Genomic DNA, 15,316 nt, shown 5'->3' on the forward strand with positions numbered 1-15,316 from the left:
ATAGAAGAACCAGAACGACTTACACCTAGGATGGACAAACATGCACTGGGGCTTTGGGGCGGAAAAAAAGAGGTAGATTGGCAACAGGCGTTAGTCAGGGCAAAACTTTCCCTGCAAAAAAAGACAAAAAAACTTATTCGGGGAAGTTATTAAACGTAGATGAAAGAAATAAAAGACCTAAATATATATAGGTGTATAATCCATTCATGAACCAGAATATTGAGTTTTGTAAAGATGTCAAATCTCCCAAAAGTAACCTTGAGATTCAATGCAACCTCAATCAAAATTCCAATACTTTTTTTTTTTTTAAGATTTTATTTTTCCATTTTCTCCCCAAAGCCCCCTGGTACATAGTTGTATATTTTTAGTTGTGGGTCCTTCTAGTTGTGGCATGTGGGACGCTGCCTCAGCGTGGCATGACGAGCAGTGCCATGTCCGTGCCTAGGATCCGAACCGGTGAAAGCCTGGGCTGCCCAAGCAGAGCACTCGAACTTAGCCACTTGGCCACGCGGCCGGCCCCAGCAACACACTTTTTTTTTTTTTCAGGAAATTAGCAATCTGGTTCTAAAATTTATTTGGAAATGCAAAGGGTCAAGAACAGCCAAGGCAGTTAAAGGAAAAAGAAGAAAGTCAGAGGACTTTTATGCTATTGGATATCATGACCTATTATAAAGCTAAATAAATAGAATACTGTAATATGGCACAGACAGCGACAAATAGATGAATGGAACGCAATAAAGAGTCCAGACACAAGGCTGCACAACTGATTTATGACACGTAACTTATGACAAAGGTGTCACTGCAAAGCGATGGAGAAAGGTTGGAGTTTTCCATAAATAGTGCTGGGTCAGTTGGTACCCATCCATCCGGGGAAAAAAGGGAATGTTGACCCCTACCTCATGTCACACACAAAAAGTCAATTCCAGATAGATGTTTGATGTAAACGTGAAAGATAAAAAAATAAAGCTTCTGGAAGATAACACTGGAAAATATATTTGTGACATGACAGGACCCCTCCCCCAAAATAACAAGAGCCAACCAGCCTAAGGTGACCAACCTGTCTGGAGTCCCTGGGACTCTCCTTGTTTTAGCATTGACAGCCCATGTCCTAGGAAATCCTTTAGGAAACTGGGATTATTGGTCACCCTAACTTACCCATAAAGGAAAAGATTACAAAGTGGACTACACTAAAACTAAGAACTTCTGTCCATCAAAAGACGTTATTGAGAGAGTGAAAAGGCAAACCACAGGATGGGAGGAGATATTTACAATACATCTAGCCAACAAAAGTTTCACAGATAATGCACTCCTACGAATCAATAAGACAATGCAATAGTAAAATGAGTGACAGTCCTGAAAAGGCATTTCAAAAAATAACCAACAAACATATTAAAAGTTACTCAACCTTGTCAGGAGGGAGATGCAAATTAAAACTACAATGAGAAGCTATTATATGCTCTCTAGGAGCCCAAACACTGATCTGTCAGACTATAAGGAGGATCCAGATGGACCAGAATAGATAGGATCAAGATTCTCCTTTATTCACATTAAGGAGGAGTTCCCAAAGAGTTAACAATAGAATCATTTTATAGTAATCATAGAACATTATTTTTGATCAGTTTATACAAGTATGCATAATTGTTTAGAAAATTATACAGAGTTTCTGCCACAATGAGAGTTTGATTATTCTCACTTAATCCATTTGGCTGTCTTCCTCAAGTCCTGAAACAAAACTCAACGTAGGGGTTTTTAGAGAGAGATCCCTGCACACGATGGGTTCTCCAACTCTACGGGGTCAGGATTCTTGTGCCTGCAGTGACCACACTGAGCGTGCAGTTCCCCTCGCAGAATGACGTCCAAGCAAGCTCTGTTCCTGCGTGGCACACACTCCTGACCTAGCACGGAGTCCGGTCTGGTGGAGACAGAATGGGGACTGCCAGAGACAGTGGGCAAGGCGGGAGCCCAAGAGCATGCTCTTTTAGAGAAGGGCGAAATGCTATTTTTTAATAGTGATTAAAACGTATTTAGTGAAGTGATGAATAGTGAAATAGTGAAGAATGAATTGAGAATCCAATTGGTGAAAGAGATAATAATGGGAGAGGGGTCATGGTCAGATTTTACCAAATGACTGCCCTCAGCCTGGCATGCTGCTGTGTGGGTTAAAGAAACGTGGCAGTTCCCAGGAAAGGGCGAAAGGGAAGAAGGGAGCTGAGTTTCTGAGAAAGATTTGGCTTCAGGGAAAGCTTCCATGATTAAAAAACAAAAACAAAAACATTATAACTTTTTTTTTTTTAAGAATTTCAAACACACACTATGGGGTATGATACTCTAGCCAAATTCCAGGTCCAGCTTCCAGGCAAGTGTGTCTGTTGAACTCACGAGCTGGCAGCTCCAGGAATCTGTTTGTATTCGTGACTATGCATGTTAGGGAGAGGCATTTGAGAAGGTTTGGGGTAGATACCTCAAAAGAGAAAGGAAAGGGAGTTAAGAACGGTGGCTATTCCCCAGCCAGACCTTAAGGTACTAGGTGGGACTTGGGACACAAGCAGAGATGCTTCTGGGCCAGGTGACAGATTTCAACAGAGTGTGGAGTGAGATGCCCTCTCTCTATGTCAGCTGAACACCCAGCATGGCGAGATCACAGGGGTCCAGAAGCTGGTGCGCTCAGGGGCTTGTGACTGTGACAGCCCTAGGAGGCCACGTTCTTCTGGCTGGCAGGGTGGTTCCGTACAGAGAAGAACATGACAGGACAACTTCGAATGGGGTGTGTTGCTGCCCTGCAGTGATGGGGCTTGGTGCTGTGAATAGGAACTCTGGAATTACGGATGAGAATTTGACCTCCTTTGTACCCATAGGCCAGTAGGTTCTTGAGATATCTGAAGTGTATGATGCCATCATGGTTTACATGGCTTATTTTTTTTTTAACAGAAAAAAGAGGATTCAATTATAATAAATAAGAAGATCCTTACGTATTTCACATTGTTAGGAAATGTGATATTCCAAGTAAGTCGATTCTCCAAATGATTGAAACAGTCCTTTAAATTTATAACATTTTAATCTCTCTGATGGAAAGCCTGCCAAAATACACTGTGCATTTTGCTTCTTTCTTAAACAGAGAAAGAACATGAATGCAACCATTCTTTGGTGTCCCCAAGTCATCATGAGCACTGACCACCTTTTGTACCATAGTATGATGAGGCCCTCAGGATCTCCTGACATAGGTACGGCTGAACTCTCCGGAAATATTCTGGCTAGACTGCCATGCTTTCTGAATTTTTGTATCCACTTTTGGTAGGTTTCCTCTCTTTCACCGTACTAGGCTGTCAATAGACGCTTCTTGCTTCTCTCAGGGAGACAGATTCTAGGAATCTACTTTACCCCCATTATCCTTTTAATTTGATATGTAGTCTGTTTTGGATTTAGAAGTCACATGACTCATGAATATTCCGCCTAAAAAAAAGCGAAAAAAAAAAAAGGGAGTTCTAACTTTTGACAGAGGGTCAGAAAGTTTTGCCTAGGAATGAAGTACAAGTCTTTAAGATAGTTATTTTGTCTATCTGGAGACATTTTAAATTAACTTTCGTTTTTGGCTGTGTTCCTCCAAATTGAAGTTACTGGATGAGGGACGTCGAAAGAAGCGGTTTTTAGTGTACATATAATTGAGGTCCTGGGGCAAGGGGAAGAGATGATCACAGCCCTCCGTCTCACCCCGATCAACATCATCCTATTCATTTTATGGAAATTGTAGTTAATATTCTGAATTAATTAGATTGTACAATCAGTTTCAAAAGCATAATGCAGTGGTGTATAAAATTTAATAGTGCATAAAACTTATGGAAATTTAAAATTTTAGGACCTAGATGAAATTCAGACATGAATTTTGTATGAAGAAATGAAACAAAATAGTTTTATTAGAGTCATTTGCTTTATTATGAGAGCATCCACAGTATCATTTAAACTCTATAGCATTCATCACATGCAGTGCTTCCCAGCAAACTAATTTAAGATAGACTCCTTAAGATAAATATCAAGAGGGTCTATCACCGTCCTGCCTCTGCCTGTTTTCCTCTTGAAGATCAGCAGGCTTAGTAAAAACAGATTTCCTAAAATAAGCATTATCATATACAGAGAAGATGGGAAATCATAAATGATGTGAGCAACGTCCCTTGATTATGACAGGAAGCCTGCATATGTAATCTTTGTAGCGAATAAACATCTTCAATTTCTAGTATTATATCATCCAATTCCAGGAAAACATTATCATAATATGAAATAGATGAGAAAGAAATAGCAATCAGAACTATCTGGCAATGAGGAATACTAAGTTTTCTCTCTCCTGAATTGAGGCAGCCTGGCTTAGTGAGAAAAGCTGGTGAAGGATGGTCCTGGGTTCAAATCTCAGTGCCTGTGTGACTTTGGGCAAGTTACTAAATTTCTCTGAACCTCAGTCCCTCTGACCATCATATAGTGAGAACGATCCTTCCTTCCCAAGGATGGCATAGTATTTAAATGAGATAATGTACATTCAGCACCTTCCTCCACCCTCCCTCCCCTCTATTTGGAAACTGTCGTCCTATACTCAGTGTGCTGGGCATCACCTCCAACCCTGTCACCCCTCTTGAATGTCTTATCTTTAAGGGACTCCTAGCCACACAACCAGAAAGCTAATGGTTATCCAGGACTCCTCCTTCTTCCTCCCGCTGGCTCTGAATTTGTGTCTGAGTTAGGAGTCAGATGTATCTGCTTCGAGATCCCTGATCTACGGCACTTCATAGTATGTACTTAGCCCACAATGGTGAATGCTCAATATCCTAAAATTTTCCTGCGGCAGGAATTATAGTAGTTTTTACCTATGGAAATGATATGTATGGAACTGAAGTGAAATAAATGAGCAATAGCTCAATAAGTCCCACTTTGCTTTCTCCCTGTTTCTGCTTGTGCTCAAGAGCCTGACTCGTGTGGCTCTTGTGTCACTGGCTCTTGCCCTGCCAACTCACGCAGGACTAGCCCTGTGGGTATTTCTGGTGGGAACTTGTGGGTATATCCCATGATCCTGTCACCACCTGCAATAACAGAGAGCACGGAGAAAGCACTGCCATCCCCATTTCACAGAGGAGAGTCCAAAGCACGAGGCTTTCAAGTCCCTTGCCTGGTGTTAAACAGTGAGAGGCAGAATGGGATGGATCTCAAATCTAGCTAATGCCAGAACTCACACCTAACTGTCATACTCTATTCCCTCCTCAAATACATTTAATCAGTTACCCATGGCATCCCCCATTTTATCCCCTTTCATCTACGTAAGCTTCCCTTTCCACGCGCTGCTGTTGCGTTTGGTTGGTGCTGCTGGTCCCTCTCCCTAAGCACTGCAGTCCTTGATCTGCCAGAGTTGGGCAGAGTTCTCTCTCTCTGCTTTGTGCATTAAACTCTATCAGAGGAGTATCAAAGCTCCCTGTGCCTTGATGTCCTATAGAAAGTTTTGTGAAGTGGTCCTTACAGACAGGGCTGAAATTCATCAGGTGTGCCCTGGTAGAGCATAGGGCACAGCTGGCATCTACCCTGATGGGTTGATTGTTCTGTTTGGGCAATGCTTGTACCATCCCAGTTGTTAAATATTTTTAATATCACCTCTGATATTCAAAGAGCTTCCAGAGCTGCCTCTCCACAGGAAGCCATTAGTGAGTGCTCACAGGGATCTGAGCCGGGAGTTTAACCTGAGTCATGGACACCATGCTCAAACCCTAGCTGCCTATCCCCCTCAAAGACCAAGATGGATGTGGACGTGTGGTGAAGCTGTCAGTACCAGGATCATTTAGGCTAGTTTTTCTCCCAAAGTTTCCCTAGCCCTTTAAGCAAACAGACATCTGCTGATCTAGCGCACTCTGCTAGATATGTCCTGACACCGCTGGACATTAAGGGGACATACATTTTGGGCTCAGTCTGAGAGGTCTGACTCAGTTGATTGTAACAAGAGAAGAATGGGCATCGCGGTTAGTTTACATTTCTGGTTAAGTAATAGTAGGTAGAAACTCCTTTTGTATTAAAATCTATGCTTGTGATCTCGCCAATCTCTGTAATTTAGTCAGTTTTTATTTTACACATTTCCAGGTAGGTTGCTAGTTGCATACTAATTCATAACTGTTATAGCTTCTTGAAGGATTAGCCTTTGGTTATCATGTATTTTTATTCCTGTTGCCTTAAATTCCAGTGTTTCTGATAATAATATTTCTAAATAGCTTTCTTATATATAAGGGAATCCATTCATGTTTTCTTCTAGAACTTGTATTTTCTACATTTAAATCTTTGAGCCGTTGGGAATTGATCTTGGTCTAGGCTTACGGTACAGACCCAATTAAAAAATTATTACATCTAACTTTAAAATAGATTAACATAAATTTAATATGAAGTTTTAAAAGTATATGTAATACATATTACATATGCACATGTTTTGTTTCTGAAATAGATGCATATTTATATGCTACATATATATATACACATTTGTTTTGAAGTCCCTCTCTCTCTTCTCTCTCTCTCGCTGTTTAAAAACGATGAGTAAAATCTCCATGTCCTGATATGGCACCATCTTCTGAATATACAGTTAAGTGAAAAAAGCAAGGAACAGAACGGTATATACGGTATGCTATCTTTTGTGTAAGAAAGGGAGAGAAATAAGAATTTACATATTTTCAAGAAGAGATGTGGGAAGGATAAGCAACAAATTAATAAAAACGATTTCCTAGAGAGGAGGGGAAGTGGGGAATAGCCTAAGCATGAGAATTCTCTAGATCATAAAATGCAGTAGTTTTGATTTTTGATCTATGTAAGATAAAATTCTAACAAAACCCCACCAATTACAAAAGGGGTGTGTGTGTGTGTGTGTGTGTGAGCATGTGTTGCGACAGGGCAGGGATGCTCCCAGTCATGAGTCTGCTTCTGGTTCTCCTCTTTGTGGCACTAAAATTCCAGGCACCACTGCCTGATTCCAGGCCTGCAGCCCAACAGGTCCCAGCAGCAGACCCACTCATGGTTTGTAGTTTTGCGCTTTTCCTGAGTCATGGACATAACTGCGTTTGAGCCATTTCTTTTTGGTTTTCTCTTTCTTTTTGTATTTTATCTATCATGGCTGTATATTTAGGGCAGAGGAAATGCTTGGAAGTGTGAACCTACTGTACCCACGGAAGTCCCTTTCCTTTTGCTTTAATCTTTATTATTGAAAACCTCTTAAAATATTTCTTTTCCTGCCTTAGAAAGTCTAGTACACTGAGAATAATGAAATATTTCTTAGATGATAAAATATATTACAATGAAGTTTCTAAACCTTAATTACTATATTTCATAGAATTTAAAATGCCATTGATTGTAAGATGTATAATTATGTTATGTAGCATTAAAAAATGCTGCTAAGTAAACTATGACACAACGCTCTCTTATCACATCCCTTGTAAGATGTATCTTGATTTCCAAGATATTAAAATGTGAAGAAATGTGCATCTCAGAGTAGATAAAATACAATTATAGATATAGACTTGGAAGATAAAAAGGTTGAATTAAATGTGTACTGATCCCAAGATGGTCCAAAAACCAAAGGGAAATGCTTTTCCTAGAGCAACGCCATGTGTATGGTAAGTACTTGATGGATGCTTGTGAAAGAATAAAGCCTTCTTATATGACATTGGATGGCCACTAAAATATAGGGGGAAGTATGCAAAATATTTGTTTTTTAAAAAATTGCTAAGCATAGACTATGTCCAGGTCCTGTGATATAACATTAAGCATAAAAGGATAACAAAAAATGAGGACAATATAGCCCAGCCCTTGAATAGTGTATATTCTAGTGAAAGAGACAAACGTAACAAGCATAGCCTGACTTTGGGGGGGAGATCAGGGCTGAAAGTGTAGATGTGGGGGTTATCTTTAGAGAGATAACAGTTGAAACTGTGGGCATGGAGAATGACATCAACAGGCTTGAAGCAATGAGGAGACGGACAATGGCAGATCCTTGGAGAATACCAACATTAGATGGGACAAAGAGGAGGATCCAGTGAGGAAAACCAAGACATGGTCAGAGATAAGAGGAGATATTGGAAACAATTTGTCACTAAAGTCAGAGTTAGAGAGATGACTTTAAGAAGGAAGAAACAATCACCACTGTCAAATTGCCAGGAGATGGGGCGAGATGAGGAGTGAAGACGTTATCAGATTTGGCAGTTAGGAGGTCATCAGTGACTTCCAATAAAGTAATTTCAGGAAAATGATTGGAGCAGATGTCAGATTATAACGGGTTGATGAGTAAATGCAGGAAGAGTTTATCTAGAAAAAGCTTATGAGGAAGGATAGGAAGAGGCAGGAAAATACAGGAAGGGTAGAAATGGAATCAATGAATACAGCAAAAAAAAAAAAAAAAGGTAGCAAAACTTATGGAAACAAAGCAAAGGGCTGAATGTGTAGATGCAGGAGGAAGGCAGGTTGAGGAGGCAGATGGCAGCCAAGGCAGGGAGCAAATCTGAGGGCCTAGAGAGGATATGGGATCAGCAACCTGTGATTCAGCTCCTAGCTCTGTCCCTTACTGTATGCACTTGGGCAAGTTACTTAACCTCTGTCCTTCAGATATTAAGACAGAATCCTCAGAAAGAAGACAGATACTCCAAAAATCCCTGTACAATAAATACGATACAATTCTCAGAGTTCTTGGGTTCTTACGATTCTAATGTAAGCTGATGACGTAAGCCCAAAACATAATTATAAGAGAGAATCTTCCAAGGGGACAAAATGATGTATTTCAAATGCACAGCTTTCTGACAGTTTGGCTTTTAAGAGTATCTAGAGTTGGAATTACAAGTGGATTTCATCCTGCCTGCCAACACTGATGAGATGCCACTGAGTGCCTGAACAAATGGTTGGGAAGAATCACGTTTGAGCAAGAGTTTAGGTGCAGCATAAGAAAGGGCTATGGATTAAAGAAGTTGGCCAGGGCTTGGAAGGGATGGTAGTAGAGTAGTATCATAAATTTGCTGACCCTGAACCAGAGGGGAGAATGGACTATGTATCCATTAGATAGTTCTCCATCAACAATATTGAGCTTTTTGTTAAGTATTGACTTGTAAATATTTCAGTGTACATTCTCTGAGAAGTAGAAATACTCTGCATTGTACATTAAGGGTAGAAACGTAAATGGCAGCAGTCAGCTACAGTCAGTAGATTTGACACCCTTTTATGAATGTTAAGATATGTGATCACGATATATTCATTAATTTAATGTAAGGCCTCTCCACCTGCTCAAGGAGGAGGACCATGGAAATATCTAAGGCAGGATCAAAATCTTCCTTGGAAAACTTCTGGGTATATTATCAGACATGGAAGAAAAGTAGATCAAGGTCCCAATGCTTCCTATACAATGGTCATGATCATTTTATCTTGAAAACTTAAGTTACCATTAACAAGCTTGCTTTACTTCAATGAAATATCTATAGTATATGTACCTTTAAGCAGTGAAACACTTTGGTTGAATCTTCCAAGACAGCAAATTTCATATATATATATATATATATATATATATAATTTTTTTAAGTAGTAATACTATGTTTTTGAATGAAATCTTATCTTGAACTCCAATATAGGTAAAACAGAGTCATTTCAGCTGACGAGGAGGTAGAAGGGCTGGTTTCCATCCCACCTCAAGTCAGCCCTAAGGGCTTCAGGAAACGTGACTTGAAAGCCTCTGCTATAAGATTCATTTAGTTATGAATGCACCCCTAGGTCACTAAACAAATTGATTTGTTAGGTTAGAATGATAATCTTTATGAACAAGTGTAATATTGGAGGTATTTGCAAAAAATGATAATTTTTAATTTAGTCACCCACCCATTTTACTATATTAAAATACATTTCCCAGAGTCTGGATGCCTCAGTCTTTACCAAAACCATGTAGTTAACCTCAGTTCAAGGAAGGTGTGCCAGGCACAGGCCCAGGCCCAGGTTTCCCTTCAGCCCCCGGAGAAGATCTGATTCGCTTGTTGCCCCTAACACGGTCTGGTCTCTTGAGACCAATGGCACTCCACGGTTTGAGAAAGCTGCAGGAGTCTGTCTTCACATTTGCATTCCAGACAGCAGGAAGGGAAAACGGGAAGGACAAAGGAACTTGCTTCTTTTAAGAGCGCTCCCAGAAATTCCACCCAACAAACCTTACAACTCAGTAGCCAAAATTTAGTCCCATGGCCACACCTGGCTGCAAAGCCTTCTGTGCTGCACTTTAGCAAGACAGATGGATACATTCACATCAACACATTACCATTGCTAACTAAAGAACATCCACTAACAGTAACATCTAGACAGAATTACTCATCATGCCCCTGTACTACTTCTATACCTTGTGTGTGTGTGTGTCTGTGTATGTGTGTGGTAGGTGTGTTACACATACATACATACATATATATATATATATAAAATCCTATGTGTAGATTTTTGTTACCAACAGCACAATCAGGTACAGAACAACTCCATTACCCCCCAAAACCTCCCATATGGCTATCACTTATGGCTGAACCTTCTCCTACCATTACCTCCTGGCAACCACTGATCTGTTTTCCATCACTGCAGTTTTGTTATTTCAAGAATGTCATATAAACGGAATCATATAGTATGATTCCCTTTGAGACTGCGTTCTTTCACTGGCATAATGCCTTTGAGATTCATTGAAGTTTTTGCTTATGTCAATAGCTCATTCCTTTCTATTGCTGAATGGTATTCCATGGTGTGACTGTACCTCAGTTTGTTTATCCATTCACCTGTTGAAGGACATCTGGATTGTTTCCAGTTTTTGCCAATTATAATAGAGCTGCTATCTGAGTATGTGTTTTTGTGTGAACGTAAGTTTTCAACCACGAATATATTTTTTATTATGATGAGATTACATACAAACACATTATTTGCTAATATGTTCTCTTCCGACACTCAACTATATGCACCTCCAGGATTTTGCCTGAGCCAAAGCAAGCAGCAAAATGTAATGGTTAGAACAGCCTCTAACTTGTGTTTGAATCTCAGCTCTACATTTAATAGTAGTATGACATTGGGCAAGTTACTAACACCTCTATGCCTCAATTTCCCCCATCCTGGAAAATTGAAGCAGCTGGCAGAATCCCCACATTGATTCCCTGATCTGTGCAGTGACGGCTATTATGGTGGGAAAGGCCAAGTGGAAGCTACTAAACCTGCCTCTATCTAGGAAAATAGTAAACCAAAAGCAACACTGCATTCCTGGAGGGATTGCAGAGATTAGTGCCATCATCAAGGACTGGAAGGATACTGGGGAGGTCATTCCCACCACACCCCGGTTTAACTCTGTAGAGAAGACAGATGGATCTTGGAGAATGACAGTGGATTATCGTAAACTTAACCAGGTGGTGACTCCACTTGCAGCTGCTATACCAGATGTGGTTTCACTGCTTGAGCAATTTAATATATCCCCAGAAACTGGTATGCAGCTACGGATATGGCAAATGCCTTTTTTTCCACCCCTGTCAGTAAGACCCATCAGAAGCAGTTTGCTTTCAGCTGGCAAGGCCAGCAGTACACTTTCACTGTCCTACCTCAGGGGTCTATCAACTGCAGCCCTGTGTCATAATTTAGTCTGTAGGGATCTTGATCTCCTTTCCCTTCCACAAGCTATCACACTAGTCCATTACATTGATGACATCATGCTGGCTGGACCTAGTGAGTAAGAAGCAGCAATTACTTTAGACTTACTGGAAGACATTTGCATGTCAGAGGTTGAGAAATAAATCTGACAAGAATTCAGGGACTCTGTACCTCAGTGAAATTTCTAGGTGTCCAGTGGTGAGGGGCATGTCAAGATATCCCTTACAAGGTGAAGGATAAGTTGTTGCATCTGGCCTCTCCTACAGCCGAAAAAGAGGCACAATGCCTAGCGTGCCTCTGGAATTTGAAGTCAACATATTCCTCTTTCGGATGTGTTACTCAACCCATTTACCAACTGACCCAAAAAGGTGTTAGTTTTGAATGAGGCCCGGAACAAGAGAAGGCTCTGCAACAGGTCCAGAGTGCTGTGCAAGCCGCCCTGCACTTGGGCCATCTGATCTAGCAGATCCAATGGTGCTTGAAGCGTCCGCGGCAGATAGGGATGCTGGTAGGAGCCTTTGGCAGGTCCCCACAGGGGGATCACAGCTCAGACTCTCAGGATTTTAGAACAAGCCCTGACATCCTCTCTGGATAACTACTCTCCTTTTGAAAAACAGCTCTTGGCCTGCTACTGGACTTTAGTAGAGGATGAAGGCTTAGCCTGGGCCACCAAGTTACCATAGGACCTGAGCTGCCCATCACGAACAGGCTACTATCTGACTCATGAGGAGGTAGCTGCAAAAGAGCTACTTGAGTTTTCTAATTTATATAGGCAGAAATACGGGGAACACGTGTGGGAACGGATGTTAAGGGTATGGGATAATGGGGGAGGAACATAAAGTTGGACTGGGCCTTTGGACTCGGACTGGAACCTATACCATTGCCTCTCCTGGCTCTCAGGCCTTCAGACTGCAGGTCTTGGGAACTCTCAGCCCCGTAACTGTGTGAGCCTTATTACAAATCTCTGTTATATATATAATGGAAGTCATATATATATCTGTATCTCCTATTGGTTTTGTTTCTCTGGAGAACTCTGATGCATACAAGCCAGTTATGCAACATCTCTGTCTCAATTTCCCCATCCTGGAAAATTGAGATAAACAGAATTTCTATTTCTAAGAGTTGTGAGGATTAAAGAAAAAGAGTTGATACAGGTGAGTTTGCTGAGGTCAAACCAGTGTCTTACACATTTTCATATCCTTGGCACCTAGTAAAGTTTATAGCAGAATGCAGATGTTCATAAATATTTACTGAATAAATGACTTTATCAATTTTTAAAATAATCCTAACATATATAACTGTATTTTCATTATTTTTTATTCAACAAATATTGACGAGTACCTACTATGCCCAGGCATTGTACATTTGGAAACATAACTGTTTTCATTAAGAAGAAAATGAATCATTGATAGACTATTCTAAACTACTGCTTTTTTCTCACAGAGCTATTCTTCCTTAAAAATTCATTCCATGAAAATTTCCTTTTATGGAAATGAAATAAAGAATGAATAACACATACACTGGCTTCAATTACTTTCTGAAAGTCATATTAATTACTTTTTGAGTCAAAGATCAAAACAAAGATTAAATAGAAGATAGGAATTTAAATAAGGCTATTTGAGTTCTTTTTTTTAGTGGAGATGATTTCAAATTCATCGTCCTCAGAGCAGGGGCATGTACTTAATTTCCAATAGGTGGACAGTTCTGACACTTTCCCTATAAGAACACTGGGGAATTATTTTAGGCTTTATTTCCAGATTGTAGCATGAATAAATTTTGCATTTCCTTAACTGTGTTGGTTGGTGTGGCCTGAAATAATCAGATTATAAGGTAGCCCAATTATTTGACTTTAACAGTCATGCACACACCCTAAGGCTTAATTACCATGAATAAACCAATCCCACCCCAAATTCATTGGCTGTCACTGACAATAGCTTTAACTGTACTTGCACAGTGTAAGGAATTCAATGAGCAGGCTAAGACCCATGATTAAAACTCTAGCCGTTAAAATAACTGCTGACTACCTCACGGAGATCAGTTTCTTTCAATGTAGAACCTGCAATTCTAAACATTTTAAACTTTATAGTCATTTCTCCAAGACAAGACTGAATAGGACTGATCTTCTTTTAACTTACCATGAAACATACTTTTTACTCAAAAAACGAGAAAAGTCTTAGGGCTTTATTAAGAGTTCAAAAAGTAATGAGACTTGGGTCCAGGGAAATTTACCATTAAAGATAAAGAAATCTCAGAACATTATGACTAGTCACCAAGAAAGATATTTACAACGGAAGACGCCTACCGTCCTATTTTCTCTGAGAAACACAGAAAAGTCAAATTCACGATGAAGCTACCGCTGATTTCGACCTTTTTATTTATTAGGTCATCAGTTTTCAGTTTACCGCTAGACTTTGAGAGGTGTCCCTATGCGAAGGGCAGCGGAGAACGCCTATCCACAGACGAGGGGGTCGGCTATTCGCTTCGATCCGGGAGCGCCGAAGGAAGGGTAGGGGCGGAAATCAGCGGCTTACTAAGACGCCCAGCCCCGGAGGAAGGCGGCCGGCCGGGGTCAGAAACGAGTAGAGCAGAAGAGATTGGGGCTAATTAAAGCCACCGCAGGACACTCCCCCTCGCGGTGGCCGGGCCGGGGCTCGGGCGCTCGCAGAGTCAGGGGCGGGGACTACTTCGGATTCAAATTTAGAGCGGGACGCGCGGCGCGCAGCAGGTGCCTCCGCCCCGGCTCCCCGCGGCCGGCGTTTCCGCCCCCACCTGCCCGCAGGGCCGGAAATTACCTACAGGGGAGCGGCCCCTGCTTTGTTGGCGTTTCAAGGGCGCCGAAAGCCTCGGAAAGTGCGCAGCGGAGGGGCCGCGTCCCCACGCTTTTAAGCCCCTGTGTCCCCTGCCCTTCTTTTAGAATGCCACTGGCCACTGGGGCAAGCAGGAGCAAAGACGGGAAGGGAGCGAGACAGGAGGAAAAGGGAGGATCGTAAACCCCAGCACAGGCACTTCATAGGCAGGTTACGCTTCAGGAGGGCGCGAGGGGGAGCGAGCGCATGCGCCGACCGAATTGCAGGCGCGTGGAGAAAGTCGCGCATGTGCAGAGCCGAGACGAGAAAATGAAGCGAGGGGCTGACCGGCAGGTGGAGGGCGCTTTAGCTACGGAAGGGCCCCAGCCGCCAGGAGGCGCGTGCGCAGAGCGCCCGAAGGGGTGGGGCTGCTCCGAGGGGACGGCCTCGCGCGCCCCCTGGCGCGCGCCCGGGGAGAGGAAGAAGCGGGAGGGGGCGGAGAGGAGGGAGGAGGGATGGAGGGCGGGAGGGGGGAGGGGAGCCGGAGCGAGGGAGGGTTTATCGACCGGGCGATTTTGGTTAAAATATTCAAAATGGCGGACGGAGGAGCAGCGAGTCAAGATGAGAGTTCAGCCGCGGCGGCAGCAGCAGCAGGTAATCATTACAGCATTTTACATATTCATATTCATACTCAACCCCGGCTCCCGCTGCCCCCCCCCCGCGACTTAGCATAATTTATTAGTACTCAGGATTATTATAATTAACGGCGGGGAGATGGGGGGCCGGGGAGCACGGAGCCCCCGCCGGGCGCCAAGCGGAGGGGGAAAGAGGCTCGGAGCGGCCAGGCGGCGGGGGAAGACAAGGGGCAAAGGGGGCTGCGAGCCGCCGCCGCCGCC

The 15,316-nt window shown here is 42.2% G+C and overlaps 1 protein-coding gene across 2 annotated transcripts in view; it reads left to right on the forward strand.

Annotated features, from left to right (window-relative positions):
• Positions 1 to 14,998: 14,998 nt before the first annotated feature.
• Positions 14,999 to 15,316, forward strand: part of POU2F1 (POU class 2 homeobox 1) — a 173,161-nt gene continuing 172,843 nt past the window's right edge. For both annotated transcript variants that reach the window (XM_046682567.1, XM_046682568.1), the window contains exon 1: positions 14,999 to 15,074. In XM_046682567.1, coding sequence (XP_046538523.1) covers positions 15,014 to 15,074 — 61 coding nt within the window. In that variant the 5' untranslated portion in view covers positions 14,999 to 15,013. The remainder of the gene's footprint in view (positions 15,075 to 15,316) is intronic.

The sequence above is a fragment of the Equus quagga genome, chromosome 13 (assembly GCF_021613505.1).
Source record: "Equus quagga isolate Etosha38 chromosome 13, UCLA_HA_Equagga_1.0, whole genome shotgun sequence".
NCBI lineage: Eukaryota > Metazoa > Chordata > Mammalia > Perissodactyla > Equidae > Equus > Equus quagga.